The sequence below is a fragment of the Orcinus orca genome, chromosome 1, assembly GCF_937001465.1.
Source record: "Orcinus orca chromosome 1, mOrcOrc1.1, whole genome shotgun sequence".
Lineage (NCBI taxonomy): Eukaryota > Metazoa > Chordata > Mammalia > Artiodactyla > Delphinidae > Orcinus > Orcinus orca.
The window spans coordinates 202519917-202536926 of NC_064559.1; the positions used below are offsets into that span (position 1 = coordinate 202519917).

Sequence of the window (17010 nt, forward strand, 5' to 3'; positions counted from 1 at the left end):
AAAAAAGAATAGGAAGGAATATTTACTCTTGGTAGCTATATAAATTAGTACAATCCGTTTGGAGGCCTGTTAGGAAAATTTACCAAAAATTAAAATGTACATAACTTTTGACTTAACAATTACACTTCTAGGAATTTATCTTAAGAAGATAACCAGACAAGTGAACAAAAATGTATATACGGTGAGTTTCATTCTTTGAAGAATTGTTTGTTTTTTTTAATTTTATTGAAGTATAGTTGATTTACAATGCTGTGTTTTCTGCTGTACAGCAAAGTGATTCAGTTATACATATCTATGTATTCTTTTTCATATTCTTTTCTCTTATGGTTTATCACAGGATATTGAATATAGTTCCCTGTGCTTTACAGTAGGACCTTGTTGTTTATCCATCCTATACTAGCATCTGCTAATCCCAAACTCCCAATCCTTCCCTCCCGAAGAATTGTTAATATCATGAAAAGATTAAAGCTACTTAAATGTCCACTGGTTAAACAGTGGAAGGATACAATGGAATTCTAGGTACTATATAAGAAATAATGATGTAGATAAGCATTTGACATGGACACATCCATAACATATTAACAGAAAAAAGCACGTTACAAAATTGCATACATATACTGTTTGATCTCAACTGTATGAAATGTCTATATATGGTGTTTGTATACGTACCAGTGTGTGTGAGAGAAAAAAAAAACAGGACAGAGAAGCAGACCTAAAAGAATGCACACCATGATGTTCACTGGTGATTTTTACTTTCTTGTTTATAGTTTTCTGTATTGTTTATATTATTTTACAGTTGAGCATGTATTACCTTTATAATTTAAAAAGGACTTATTAGAAGGTACAACACCAAAAGTGGACCATAACATAAACCATGGACTCTGGGTGATAATGGTGTGTCAATTGTAACAAATGTCCCACTCTGGTAGAAATGTGGATAGTGAGGAAGTTGTGTGTATAGGGCTCATGGGGGAGATTTCAAAACTCTTTGTACTTTCTGCTCAATTTTCCTATGAACCTTAAACTCTCTAAAAAATAAAGACTAATTTTTTTAAAAAAGGACTTATTAAAACATGCAAACAATTCAAAAGTTCTGTTCACCAGAAGCAATTTTAGCCCCACGGAAGTGAATGTGAAAGGCTTTTTACCAGAAGTGGCTTTAGAATACTGCACATTGCTTACTGCGTGTGTGTGCGTTTTGGTTTTTTTGGTTTTTTTCGGGGGGAGGGGGGTAGTTGAGAGAAGTATTACATGAAGTCCAGCCTTTAGCCTGCCAGCAATTCCCCACCAGGAACTGACCAAAGAGTGCTCTCCTCTTTCCAGAATCTGACTGTTTTGTGCATTCACCCTGAGGATACTCCACTGTTTCTCTCGTTATTTCTGATTTAACAGAATGCTTTCAGTGAAAACTTAGAGGACTTGAGACTGCGTTAGCTAATAAAGGGCTCAAGAAAAGCAATTTAACACTTTCTCTCAGATTAGCTTTAAAATGGAGTTTTAGCTGAGGGAAAAGACCAGGCTGCTAAAAGATAAACTGGCCTTAAGGGGCTTTAATGGGAAGAACAGATGCCAAGATGAGATTTTAATGATAAGCCGTTTCTGTTACATTAATTGGGGGCGTTCTCTTGCAACTCTGAAGATAAGACCAAGGTTGGAATAAGTTAATGGGGAAACACTAAATTTTACCTGGATTTTTATTTTCTTCTTTATAAGAAATATGTACATTATAATTTACACTTCCTATACTTTGCCAAATACATACCTCCACATGTGTATGTCATATATATCTACTTTTATTTTAACACAGCAAAAGCCTTGAAGGTTTCTGCACGGACTATATACCTCAGAGTTGAAACTATCTGAATGACAGCCAGATTTTTTTTTTTTTAATTGCAGGGAGGAAAAGCCAGCCTTGATAAGAACTAAATGTTTAAACCTGACTAACAAGAATTGGCAACGTCATAAGGATTCCCAAACTGTGGCAGTATATAAGTAGAAGCATCTTAAATTAACAGTGGGATGCTAACAAGTTTATAGGAAAAATCGAATCTCTAATACATAATGGTTCCACATTATAATTTTCACCAAGCTACTATGAATTCATACTCTGTATGAATTTCAATACAAATGAAGCTTAATTTACAAAAGGCACTGTTAATAATGTATACAATATGCCCAACAATATCAAATTGTTATGTCGAGTAAAACAGGTACCATAAACTTAGGTTTACTATTACTGACATTTGTTCAACCTTAGATACACACAGAACTAGAGTAAGCATTTCCTGGTTCCCTGACATATCCTAACTAGGATTAACGCTAACCTGGTAGAGCATATTTGTTGGTTTCACTTGGGAAACTTCTAAAATTAAAAATGCTGTTTATTTTGGAAGATAATTTTGTGGTCAAGACAATTTTAAGTGTTCAGGCATTATCTTGAGTAATTTTTTTTTTGGTTGGGCAGTTTTTCTACAAATACAGCACTCTTTTCACTCAAAAGTTGTGAAATAACACAAAGTAATCACTCCCTTGGTAAATGGTCATTTCCTAAGTCCCCTTGGGTTAACTGTCACTAGATTTATTATACGGGATTCAAAGAAACTCTCAAAATTACTTAGAGAAACCGTCAGAATTTTCAAGGCAAGAAACACTGTTCGTAGCACTGAGGAAAATAGCAACACACCTCCAACGGACAAATGCCACCGAACTTCTTGATGGAAAGTGTCCGGACATTTCCTAGGCGTATCTTATTTTAAGACTTTTATATGTTTACATATGAAACAGATGTGATTCAATCTAAGACAATCTGAAAGAAATGCTTTTCCTTACCATCAAAAAATTTCACTTGCTTTAAAAAGGAGTCACACCATTGAGTTCTACAAGAACATGAGGAGCTTCCCGTGGGCACCTGATCTGAATTAAGTTCAACAGAAATGCTGAATTCACATGCAACTCTCCGGCAAACAATAACAAGATATTTTATCTTTACAGCTTTCTTAATGAGATTATTTTTTATTCTCCCCACTTTTAAATTGAGGGTTTTAGGGCCCAGAGGTTAAGTGCCCTGCCCAAAGTTACAAAGGCGGGATGTGAACCCAGGCAAGCCAATGAAACATTTTTAACCGCCGCATTGCCAGGCAGGAGACGTGGGTTCTGGTTCTGCACTGACAACACTCTCGACACGTGGGCCCCACAAGGAGAAGTTGCTCCCTCTGCTCTGGATGGCTTCCCTGAGTACGGAGTGTGCGAACACTCCCTCTCTTCTAGGACTGTTGTGAGAACGTGAAATGAACAGAATGAAAGCCTTTCTAAAAGTCCAAAGCACTATATAAATATACCATGTGCTAAATATGTCCAACTCTGAATGTTCCAGCAACACAGAGATTAGCTTCTAAAATATGGAGAAGACCCTAACAACGCTGTATTTGCGGCCACCTTGGAGTGTCTTTTATGGTATCTGTCTGCAAGCCTGTAAAGTGGCAGACCAAAGTCCTGGCTGCAAAGTCCTGAACAAGGCAAATAAAAAGTAGATCTGACATTTATTGTTGAGGACAGCCAAGCACTTTCAAAATACAAACGTAAAATCAGTCTGTATCTAAGGAAACACATTTTCTCTCTAACAAAAATATTCTTGATTTTAAAGAACATATTAAGATGATTATTTTAATTTCAGAATGTCAAATCCTAAGAGAATAGAATATCTTAAAAAATGTACAGAACTCTGATAAACAAAGGACCAGAATTATTTCTTACCTCCCACATGTATACATTATTCTTAACCTGAGATCTTTTTTTCTTATCACCAACAAATGGCCCAAACTTTTTGCCTTTTAAAATTGGCTTAGTGGCCCAGACACCTAGAAAATAAAACCAATATTTTCATAATGTATTGTGGTTATTTTAAAGACTAAAGCATTAAAAGCAATTCGGTTTCACAAAATACTTAAAAGGCTAGACAGCCTAAAAGCAAGACAATGTTAAATTAATCGAGATCACACAAGATCAAATTAAATCAAGTATTCAATGGGGATATTTATTTTTCTTCTTTATGTTCTTCCATATTTTCCTAATAGCCTGCAAAGAACCTATACTGTTTTATAAGTAGGACAGATTATTTTATATTTGCTTGTTTTTAATTTTTACATGTAAAACTACCCAGACAGCATAATCACAAACACTTGGAGAAGAGCAAAATCACAACAATTAAAAGGGAAAAAAATATTGGAATGTAGCAAAACTACAAATAAATTTTAAGTTCTTCTTTCTGCTTTTCTACAGATTTCAAGTTGTCCCCAATGAACATAAGTTGCTTTTATAAAGGGTTAGAAACATAGTTTCGAATAAATATTTTTGAAGTTTGTTTGCTCAATGTGGAAAACGCTCTCCTCTCTGTTTCCTGAAAACTTGAACAACTCACTTTTCAGAGTTTCAGGCAACTCAGATTTATGCTGCTTTGTGGTATTCTCAGGGATACTTCTATTTTCTCCACACTGACCACAAGGCAAACAAGCAAGATGCAGAAGCAGTGGGGAAAATGGCAGGAGATGCCCTGGAGTCAAGGGAACCAGCGCCAGGGTGACTCTTACTGTGAACAGGTTCCGTCACCTTCTGGCCTCAGGTACCTCACCTACAGACGGAGGCTGTGGTCTCAGCCAGTCCTGCCCAGCTACGATGAACTAATTCCACTGCCTATAAGTCTGCTATGAATCCCATTTGTTATCCCAGCTAATAAGTAATTAGTGGAGATATAAAATCAACTACTTTCATGAATAACACAATATAAATGCTCAAATTACTCACTGAATACTTTTCAATGAGAATTAGGAAAAGCATTTATTAAAAATTTATTCATACACATACACACATAAACTGGAATATCAGAAGTACATTTTTAAAAACAGAAAACAGGACAGAAACATGATATATTCCAAGACTGTACTTTGACTAATTTTTATAACTTATTTCCTTAGCCTTCTGTCTAAAGATTAGGACACAAAAACAAGACTAAATACAAAAAAAGCTTGGCTGTATTCAACAAGAAATTCCAGCCAGAAGCACTGGAATACACTCATGTCATCATTCACTAAAATATCTACTGAGCGTCAGGTACTGGAGACATAAGCTAAATAAGAAATGAAGGCACTCACAATCAGTGAAAGGCACAGATGTGAAAACAAATACAAAATAATGAAATAAATATAACAGCATAATCACACTCAAATCACAGTGAAATCAGAGGAGGGAGCAATCCATCCTATGGGAAGAAGAGCCCCGGGGAGACACGGAGGAAGGGGGCTGCTCAGGCTGAATCACCGAGGATGGTGGATGGGTGAAGGTGTGCTTCTGGTTTAATTTTATAATCTATGTCCACCCTGGATTCTTAACTGGAAAACATAATCTTCTGAGTCAGAGTACAGATGTGTTGCTTTTAGAGTGAGCTCCCTACCTGAGAAGCCCCAGAGGAAGCCTCGCCACAGCCTGCCCTCCCTTCCCTCTCCTTCTCTGACCCCAGTGCTCACCAACCCGAGTCTTGTCAACAGCAGATGGGAAAAGCCTCACTTCCTCTGGAAGGCCTCGAAGCACATGTTCAGGTACCTCGGCCAGGGTCTCGGCGGCTGCCACAGGCTCAGCGTTCTGCAAGTGAAGAAGCAGAAGGATAACAGCAAAAGGAAGAAAACCCAGCTCCTTTTTGATTTTTTTCTGGCCCAATAAGCAAATAAGCAAAAATGTAACTGAAACCCGAAGCTGGCAAGCCAGACCAAGATGATGATGTCAAGCGTTTGAGAAGTGGCTTTGATGGTTGTCTGTGAGTCTCCAAAGGAAACCACTGTAACCTTCAAGCATGTCTGTGTTAATCTATTTTGTTCCAGCCACCTGTGGCCATTTTAAAAACATGTAAATCTCTGGCACCATATTGTTTTAAACTCCCACAGAATCTGGCAGCAAAATACAGCTCAAGCTTACTTTTAAGTCATAGGCTACCATCAGCATTTAAGGACATTAAAAAAATAAAAACCAGCACTCCCTACTTAAATGAACACTGTTGGCACATGCTGTAAAGGCCGTGCCAGCCAATCGGACCCCCATCCCATCCATGCTTTCATCCCTCCAGCAACAACCCCTTGACGGGCTTGAGGATTCCCAGCAAGAACACTACAATTTATTCTGGGCCCTCCATGGAAGTGAGACCTTTCCAGGAAACGGTATACTATACGACTGTATACCAAGTAACTAAACAGCAAAGTCCCCACAATATCACAAAGTCTCTAAGAAAGAGAGAATTTAGAAATTACTAAGTATATGCCAAAATTCTTAAGAAATAAGATTACTATTAGATAGATGTATGTAAGGTAACGGAAAGGGGAGATTTGAGCCAACTCATAGAACATGACTGTTAGTCTAAAGACAACTTTCAAATTAAAGGAAAATCAAGTGGCCATTAACTGGCACCACATATACCCTGAAGAACTGATGTGCAGATCGTGACCCCGCCAAGAAGGATGGGTTTTGTAGTCTGAATGTTTTTTATTTCACTGCAGAGGGAAACATTTCTCAAGGACTTTCAAAGAAACCAACATAGGGAAAAAGCAAACTCCAAGCTACAAAGATTAATTTTCCCAGAACAATGAAGATCTTGTAGTTTTTAAGAATGTTTTGTGCCAAGAAAAGAATATCATCCAAATTTCTGTACTCCTAGCATTTCAGTTTTTAAAAAAACATATCAATAGGCTGCTTCGAGAGAAATAAATCCCGCCGCAACAAGCATGTCACTAGGAGGGTCTACTGTGCTATTCTGAGTTGAAATGTGCAAAAGTGGGCATCGAGGCACCAGGGTTCATTCCCTGGACAGGGCAAAGGTGACGGTGCATACACTCCAGAAGCACAAATACTTCCATCCTGCTTGATTTATGCCTTGGTCCTGACAGTATCACCAAGCACAAGTTCAATGCCTTCCCAGACATGGGAATATCAAAACTGGCCCAGAAAATGGTCTTATGGTATTTTTCATTAGCTAAAGTGTGTATAAATTTAGCACACAAATTTCTCACTTCTAAATACAGTGCCCTCATTCTAAAAATTTTCACGTATGAACTGGAATTTCGGAAACGTGAATAAATTTTTCCAAAGAGGGAAAAGGTGTTAAATTGGTAGTTGCTATCCTAGGCTACATAATAATTATTTTTAACTTGGATAAATTACACAATATTAACAAGTACTAGCCGCAGTGATGAGTCCTACTAGCACATGGCCAGTTAGCACAGTCAGTGGGAATTTTCTTCCCCTTTCTCAGATGGGACCCAGGCGAAGATTTTAAAGGTTTTGACACCACTTAGCCTCCCCAGAAGCTCTGAAAAGACAGTGCGTCAGCCAACTCAAACTGATACTTCCAGGCAGTATTACAATAATATTAATGACTTAATGTGTACCGGGAACTTCCTCAGGCCTCAGTGCAAGGCACTGTGCTAACTCTCCTGTATGCAAGCTTACTCCAAACAGCCCAAGAGGCAGGCACTGTCAATGCCCCCTCCCAGCTCCCCTCTCCCTCACCACACACACAGAAGAGGAAACTGAGGCTTAGGGAAGTGGTCCAGGCTGCTCAAGGACAGGATTTGAGACTCCGTCTGTCTCTCCCCAGAGCCCGAGCCCGTAACTACTGTGGTATTTGGGTATGTTAAAATTCTGCTGGATCGGGTATGAGGCCCTAATATAAAACATGGTGACTATGGTTGACAGCATGTATTACAGAACTGAAACTTGCTAAGACAGTAGAACTTAAATGTTCTCACCAAAAAAAAGAAAAGAAAAAGATAAATATGCAAGGTGATGGGCATGTGAATTACGTAGATGGTAGGAATTCTTTCACAACGTATAGGTATATCAAACCACCACGATGTACACACACTTTAGACATCTTACAATTTTATTTGTCAATTATACCTCAATAAAGCAAAGATTTCAAAAAAGAAAAGATTCTGCTGGAATATAATCTGAGAATCTCTGTCCTAAAACCTCCAAACTTCCCCAGAAATGTCAACAGGAGATGGCACCTAAGGCAGGACTGGGCATTCCCACAGGAAATTTGTAACTTGAGGATAAGTTGAAGACCATGGATATTAAAATTTCTGAGACACCTGTGAATATAAAGGACCTCAGCAGAGGTGCCACAGGAAAAAGAAATAAGGAAAGTTCCCATACATGTATTTACTTGCTTTCAGCAAAACCATTATTTTTAATTTGGGCTCCTTTAGTTAGTAGAGGAAAGCTTTTTTTCCTGTTTATTTCCGTACCCTGGACACTCCAAAGGGACTCAACTGAAACCGGAGGACCTCAGTCCAGACACTGGCCAGCTCCAGGGCCTTCCTCTCACCTCTCCGGCTGTTGCAATCGCCACTGCAGTGGCTGTGGCTGCAAACTGCATGGAACATCTTCAGGGAATCAGAAGTAGAAGACAGTAGGACAGCTTGCCTAAACAGAACCACCCTCTCCCCCCTTCCCTATTTTTCCTTCATAGCTCTTACCACAATTTTAAATAATTACTTGTATAATTATGTGTTTAATGCACCTCCCCCGTCAGACTGCAGGGAAGACAGATTGTGTCCACCTTACTCCATGTTGCATTCCCAATGCTCAGCAACAGACTTGAAATGTTTGTTGTCACTTAAGTACTTGAATGAATAAATGATTCTTGCAAGTTAACTTAAACCTTTTTTAGAAAAAAGAAAGCTAGGAAAAAAATAGCAGAGTCGTCTATCTGAAAGCATTTTCTCTATGAGTGCCTGAATTTCTTGAATTTGAGGTAGGTATTTCTGGGTCAATGTAAAGATCCTTTTTTAGAAAATGTGATATGCTCTCAATTCCAAGCAACCAGTTTACAAGTAAACCTTTGGAACAAAAGAATATTTAAAAGAAAATTTCTCTTCCCAACACACTCATAAACTGGGATCTCTTTCATATACATACACACACACACACACATAATCACTTTTATATATATATATATATATATATACATCTAATACCATACATATATATATATATAGTATTAGATAGATAGATAGATAGACAGACAGATAGTATTAGATGTAATACCATACTCTAAACAGAGTCATCTTGGTGCTCACACTAAAGAATCACAATCCTGGGAATACTTGTTAGGTTGATTTTGTCTAAAAGAAACTGTAACGTCTAGTTAAAAGATTTCTGAGTCCCTTCTGTGGGCCAGGCAATGTTTTAAGCATCACATATGCCTTAACAATGTTATTACTCTAGTGAAGAAGACAGACAGTGCTTGGTACTTATTGATGCTCTGAAGAGAAATCAAGCACAAGAAGGGGACACAGTGATGGGAGAAGGGGCAGGGTACTATTTTAGACAGAGGGCTTAAGGAAGACCTCTCTAGAAGTAGGAAGGGAATCTTGTGACAATATGCAGGATAAACAGGTCAGGAAAGGACCTTGCTGAGTTAGGAATAAGTGTGGTGTGTTCAGAGAACAGACAGGCAACTAGACCAATATGTCCACAGCAGAGCGGAGAAGAGAAGAGCGGCCAGCGCTGTGTGTGTGTGTGGCGGGGGGGCGGGGGGTGATGCCATTGGAGAACCGTGAACCACACAGAATGAGAGGGGTAGAAGGTAAGCAGCCGGAGGCCAGGCTGCACACTCCAGGAAGGAACCCTGGCTGCTCCTCTTTCCAGAGGGGCCAACGGCCTCCCAGCACCCCACCCCTGCTGTCCCAGAATAAAGGCACATTTCCATTTCAAGGGTTTCTGACACTGACCACTGTGATAAGCACGGGGGAAGCTACGAGGGCTTCTCTACTTTCCTGTTATATAATAGAAAACGTAAGAACTCTTTAATTCCCTACTTAATGAAACAAGTATCAGTGAACTGATCTGGATTGGTATGTATTAAATTTAACGTATTAAATTTAACATAGTAAGTTTAAGTTAGTAAGTTAGTTATTAACTGTTAATTGACCTCCTTAATTCCATGTCTCCAACTTCCTACCTCAAAGTTAAAGAAAGTCAATATCCCCTCTCTCCCCCAACTAATGGCCACAAGTTGTCCATCATTCAATCACTAACAAACACTTCCCAAGTGCCTGCTCCGGGCTGGCATGTGCTGGTGGTGAAGATACTACGGTTAATACAGCTGACCCAGGCCCCCTTCTCAAGAGGCTCACCAGCAGAGGAACTCTTATTCTGCTTCCTAACACAAGAAACCTTACGGGTATTTGGAATCTCCAGTTTTGACCTTGCTGTGGAGCCTCTTAAAGGTCCTTCTATGCTTTCCTGCAATACTCTTCCTCTGGCCGAGGATGACCTTCCCATGCTGGATAATGGGGAGCTCAGGGAACATGACTCTCACACCTTCCTCTGGGCCAGGCTCTGTGCTAACAAGCACTTTCTGCACATCACCTCACCGAATCCTCACCATAATCAGAGCTAACGCTGATGGAGTATTCAGGATACTAATCAGACACTATTCCAAGCTCTTTCTACAGCACCTCATTTAATCTTTACACTATCATGCTGGTTGTGGGTTCTTTTATAACCCCATTTTACAGATGAAGCTGAAACCTGCCTATACTCGCAGCTAGTAAGTGACAGAGGTAGGATTCAAACCCAGACAGTCATGCTTCAGGAGCAGGAATCCCAAATACCAAGTCTTAGAGTAGCCCTGTCGAGTAACTTTCCCAAATTACATAAAATAGTGGAGCCCAGGTAAATTCCAGACAGGAATTTAACAGACAGGAGTCCACATTTAAACTACTAAACCAGTGGGGTCGCGCACTATAATCCGGTGGTGCCTGGGAAGTCCCTTTCGAGGGTCCACAAGGTCAGAGCCATTTTTATAATAATAATAAGACGTTATCTGGCTTTTTCACTCTCAGATGTGTACAGGGGAGTTTTCTGGAGGCTCTGACATGTGCTGATGTCATCATGCCACTGGCTAATGGAATGTGTGATTGTTTAATCTTGTGCTTTAACTTTTCTGAGTCATGAATAAGGGCTGTAGTCTGACTAACATCACTGTACCAAGTGGATTCCGTGGTACTGATATCGTACTAGACGTTACCATCCGGGGAAGGTGAGTGCAGAGGACCGTACAGGACTCTACTACTTTTGCAATTTCCTGTGTATCTATAATTATTCCACCCCCAAAGTTTTAAAATTTGTTTCAATTTCATGGTAAATATCCAAATACATAATCCACGTGAACAAAAAGCTTGAGAATGGCTGGACTGAGGAAGACCACCCCTGACCTTCCGGTACCTCCCATCTCCGGACTGAGAGGCAGAGAACAGGAGAGTGTGGTGATGCGAGGGAAGAGGCTGGACCCACATATTTGTGCCCCCCCGCCTCCCCCCATGCCAAGCTTCCTGAGCGCAACTGGAGGGGGTGCTCCCCTATAGGCACAAGGGTTTGTTCGGTTTTTTTAAGGTTTCATTGCTAATCACCAAAGGAGAACAAGTAAAACAGACTAGAACAAACTGAGTTAAATGGCTTCAAAATATTAAAGGCAACAACTTATCGTCGATGCCCGTCAGGGGTCCTGCAAGGATGGACAAGGAGAACAGAGTTCCTACCCTTTGCTTTAAGCCCCAGATGGTGGGACTGCGACCCCATCAAGGCCTGAGGACTCCTAAGGGAGCCAGTGTGTGTCGGTGCTCCAGGCCCCTGTCCCACCCAGAGGAAGCCTGTCTCCAGTGTCCTACCGGGCAAGGGTCCCCATCAAGCCAGCTTCCCACGCTCTCGCCTCTCACTGCACGCTGCACCCTGACGCACTGATGCGTTGGCCTGTTTGATGGCCTCTCCACCAGAGGCAAAGCCGAGGTCCCAGACACACAGGGCAGGTCTGTTTCACTTGCCCTGCCCCCAGAGCCCAGCACAGGATGCGTAGCGCAGAGCAGTGGTTGCAGTGAACAGTCAAATAAACAAGTGTCTGGCAATCAATGTCAAGAGGTCCAGGCGCACAGACGGCTGTAAGTGGATACGGCTCGACTGGTAACGGAGTCCAGGGGAGTGGATGAGATTGGAGAGCAAGAGAAGAGTGAGGACGAGCCCTCAAGACACCACTATCTCAGAGTGAAAGCAGCAGAGGAGGCCTAGAAGAAGACAGCCCAGAGGCAGTGAGGTACCAGAAAGGCCAGGAAAAGGTTCAAGGAAGGGAGAGAGGTCAACAGTCACACGCTGCTGGTGAGGCTTCAAAATCTGCTGTACCTGATCCCTTCCGTCCAGGGCCCACCGCCGCCATCCTTTAACGCTGAAATAGCCCAGCAATCCCACCCATCCAACAAACGCCCAGTCTCTGTCCCACGTGCCACCACAGCGCTACCCTAGGAACCCAGGAAAGCGACAAGGAGGGCAGGGCCCACAGCCTAACGTGGGAGACCGGCGGTGTGTTCCCTTGGGGACCACTGAAAGAAAGGGTGTGATAGAGCTAAGGAGGGGACTCTGCTTTAATTAGGGTAGCTGGGGGTGGAGCAAGAGCATCCCAGAGAATGACACAGAGAATGACACTGAGACTTGGACTTGAAAGATGAGAATGAGCCATGTGTGAAGGCCTGAGCCTTCCAAAGAAACGTCCTGAGGAGACCAAAGGGCTTGGCAAGTTCAGGAACAAAAAGAGGCCACTGTGGCCAGGTCAGAGTGAGCCAGGGAGAAAGCAGAGGCAGCGGCCACCAGATCCTGCAGAACCTTCACGACCAAGGTACAGAGACCAGACGGCCTTTGGAGAGCGGTGGGGCGCTACAGGGTTTGGGGCAGGGGAGTGACGAGATGTGATGAAGTCTTCTGGCTTCTAGTCTATTCCATATTCAACTTCTCCAAACGCTCTGCCTTCTCTATTAGTCAACCTATAAAGCATCTGGTTCAAAACTCTTCTAAAAACATTCTAAATAAAGTCCTGTAGTTCCTCTATTGGTTTTAGAAACTTTCACAGTTCAAGGGAAGCAAAGAAAATGAGGTACCTGAGAGCTTTCTCACCCTGACATACCCGTGCCCCTTGTCCAGAAGGTTCTGATGCAGGGTGGGAATGGAGTGGGGGCTGAGCAGGAAAAGGAGCTTTCTGTGAGTCTGTTACTGGCAAGACTGAGTTGCAACTTCTCAAACCACCTTCATCCAAAGCAGCAAACTGTGGACCTACAGCCTTTCAAGTCAGATAGTTTGTTTGCTATACCCACAGATTTAAAAAAAAAAATTCTATTGGAAGAAAACTCCCCATTTTACTCTTCAAAGTTCCTTCCTGGCCCCTACAGACACAACCCTCTGGCTCTTCCTGCCCTCACCAGCCTAGGTCCTCTTACTCCTCTGGGGGTCTCACAACCTACAATGACCCAGACCACTGGTGCTTCTGACCCTCAATTCCTCTGACCAGTCAATATCCTCTACATCCTTCCAGGTCAAGTTCACATCCCAGTTCCTCCATGAAGACATTCCAAACAATGCAGGATTGTCCACTTTTCTGGCTTCCTGTACGGTCAGCTTTATGCTCTATACATATAGTACTTCAAGGCACGTGGAGAACGATACCATGAGGAGAGACAGACTGTTGGTGAGATGATGAACTAGGAGGTTTAGTAAACAAGGAATGTCTTGGTCTGTACTCAAGCAGTAACAGTGATTAGAAGGTATTTTACAGGGCAGAATCGAGACTTGGTTACTGGCTGAAGATGATAATAACAATACTTACAGTGTTCCCTATGTGCCGGGCACTAGTCTTAGCGCTTTACATTTATTACTCATTTACTCTTGCCCACAATCGCATGGAATGGGCACCGCTATTATCCCTATTTAACAGGTGAGAAACAAAAACCAAGAAGGCAAGTGACTTGCCCAAGTTTACACAGCTGGAGGGGAATGTGAGTCACAAGACACCAAAGGTGAGGCAGAGCTAAACAACCCTCGAACCTTCTCTACCAAAGCATTAATATCAGAACAACAAAAAATGTAAGACTTCTGCCACAGTTCCTTCCACAGTTATGTAAGGAAATGCTATTCAAGTTACTAATTTCTTTTTTCAAATTTCAGAAATAATCTAATATTTTCATTCAGAAAGACAATGTCCTGGATTTTATAAAAATTGCTAATTTACCTAGTAAAATACATGATTCAAAATGAGATTTAAGGGCCATCATTATTCAATGCATTAGTTTCCTAAACTATACATTCACTAGTTGAGGTTTAAGTAATAACAACAGATTGGAATCACCTTAATTGGAAGGCTTTTTTAAAAATGTCTTTAGTGTCAAATCTGTATTTATAGTTACCTACAAAAATATAATTCTATATTAATAATATGCTACAACAGCAGAAGTGCTTTTGATCTTTTACACCATATATATTTTTAGGATTAGAAAAAAAGCAGGGGAGATACCTAAAACGAAAGATAGCCATCCCACAGTTTCACCAAATCTTTAGAAATATGATTATGAACAGGTTTATCTAGATGGTCAGATGGTCTCTTATAAAATATTTCCTGTAAAAGGAATAAACCACTAATATGCACAACAAATGGATGACTCTCAAAAACATACTCTGACCAAAAGGAGATAAACACAAAGGAGCACATACTATATGATTCCATTTACCTGAAATTCTAGAATGGGAAAAACCAAACCATAGGGACAGAGAGCAGATCAGTGGTTGCCTGGGGTAGGGGCTCGGGGGAGGACTAACTGCAGAACAGCAAGAAGGAACTTTTGAGGGTGATGGAAATGTCCTATATCTTGACAGTGATGGTAGTTACATGAGTGTAGACATTTGTCAAAACTCAACACTTCGAATGACTATTTCATTACACATAAATTATACCTCAAAGTTGATGTTTAAAGTAAAATAAGTAAATGAATCCTATACCCTCCTCTTTAAATCATGCTAAAATGAGACGTTAATGCTCTGAGAAAATAAAGAACAAAAATACCAATGCCATAGAAAAAAATTTTTTTCAAGATTTTTCTTTAACCCAAGTCAAGCATTACTTTGCTCAAAAGCCTCCAAAGGTGTCCCAGCTCCCTGAGCAAAGTCCACTCTGGTCCTCACAATGACCACAGGTCTGACCCCATCCGCTCTGCTCCAGGCACGTGTGTTCTGGACCCAGCCTGCTCCACTTCCTCCCTACACCCCTCTCTTCACACTCTCAAATAAACAGTCACTGCATTTAATATGCATCAGAACACTGGCACTGGCTGCTATTACATAAGGCTGCATGTACCATCTTACACAGGCAACACATACTAATGTCTTTATTTTTATTTTTTTTAAAGATGCTAAATAGAGTCCCTCTTTTTTTTTTTTAATTATTTTATTTCATTTATTTTTGGCTGCGTTGGGTCTTTGTTGCTGTGCGTGGGCTTCCTCTAGTTGTGGCGAGCAGGGACTACTCTTCATTGCGGTGCGCGGGCTTCTCATTACAGTGGCTTCTCTTGTTGCGGAGCACAGGCTCTAGGCGCGCAGGCTTCAGTAGTTATGGCACGTGGGCTCAGTAGTTGTGGCTCGCGGGATCTAGAGCACAGGCTCAGTAATTGTGGCACACGGGCTTAGATGCTCCGCGGCATGTGGGATCTTCCTGGACCAGGGCTTGAACCCATGTCCCCTGCATTGGCAGGCGGATTCTTAACCACTGCGCCACCAGGGAAGTCCCTATCTTTATTTTTTTTAATATGAGAATAAGCAAGCTTTACTGGTATTTCATTTAAATTTATATCAGTAACTCCTTTTATACACTTCATCCAAAGACTGATCATAAATTACTATATCAGTTTTAACCTATTTAATTAAAGCTCCTCGTTTCTTAAATATCGATTTGATCAAAACCAACACTGGGGAGCAACAGCAGTGGGTGACAGGAGAGATCAGATTCAACATCCCTTAATATTAAGAACACAACATTGTATATTCACACTAAGATACATATCCCTGCTACAACAGACTAATACTAATCACCATAGCAATTGTTGTCACCAGCAAAAGACATCCAAGAGTCAGAGAGTATTAAAACACTCAAATTCTTCTTTGTTTAGACTGGCAAACAATACTCTTAGTTACTATTCTGGGGGCAAACAATGGAGGAAAAAAATCAAACAAGCTTCAGTTTCCTAAAATAGCATTAAATTGTATTTGGTTAAGGAATGAGTACAACTGCAACTAACAACAAGCAGATGGGGACACAGAACAAGAAAATCTTATACAGCATCTCCACAAAAGAACAGCAGTCAAATAGTTCTGAAAACACTTTCAAAAGTACCCTCCTTCAAAAAGCTGGCAGGTCTATTAAGCTTCCAACTAAAGAAACTGTCCTCAAATATGGTGTTAATAGTGAACAAACATAGTACTACATTCTTGCCCCTAACAATCCAGTCCCTGCAGCACCGGAAGAACGATATTCTAACAAGTGGAAATTAGATGATGTCTCTGTCCAGTGGCTTCCCATTGCATTTAGAAGAATAAAAGATAAACTTCTTGGGCTTCCCTGGTGGCACAGTGGTTGGGAGCCCGCCTGCCGGTGCAGGGCACACGGGTTTGTGCCCCGGTCCGGGAGGATCCCACATGCCACGGAGCGGCTGGGCCCGTGAGCCATGGCCGCTGGGCCTGCAAGTCCGGAGCCTGTGCTCCGCGGTGGGAGAGGCCACAGCAGTGAGACGCCCGCATACCTCAAAAAAAAAAAAAGATAAACTTCTTCTCATGGCCCTAAAGGCCCTATAAATCTGGCCCTCATCCCTCATACCAACTTCATCCTGTCCAGAGTCCCTGATGCTCGTCACGCTCCAGCCCCTGGCCTGCACTCCGTTCCTTGAACCAGCAAGCTCATTCTCACCTCAGAGCCTTTGCACTCACTGTTTGTTCACTCTGCCTAGAATTTCTTTCCCCAGATCTTCATATATCTGGTTCTTAGTTATGTCTTGAGTCTCTGTTCTGTTATTAATCACTTCTTCAGAACAGCCTTCCCTGACCATGTAATCCAGAGAACCTCTCCACCCATCATTCTTTATCACATTACCTTATTTCACT

General features: G+C 41.3%; 1 protein-coding gene across 7 annotated transcripts in view; it reads right to left on the minus strand.

Moving 5' to 3' along the window:
- Positions 1-17010, minus strand: part of PRDM2 (PR/SET domain 2) — a 117032-nt gene that overhangs the window by 80971 nt on the left and 19051 nt on the right. For all 7 annotated transcript variants that reach the window (XR_007470854.1, XR_007470855.1, XM_012534035.3 and 4 more), the window contains 2 exons: positions 5520-5634; positions 3754-3857 (listed from right to left, as the gene is read on the minus strand). Coding sequence is in view for 5 of the 7 variants with exons in the window: in XM_049695939.1 (XP_049551896.1) it covers positions 3754-3857; positions 5520-5634 (219 nt within the window). In the remaining 2 variants the exon portion in view is untranslated. The remainder of the gene's footprint in view (positions 1-3753; positions 3858-5519; positions 5635-17010) is intronic.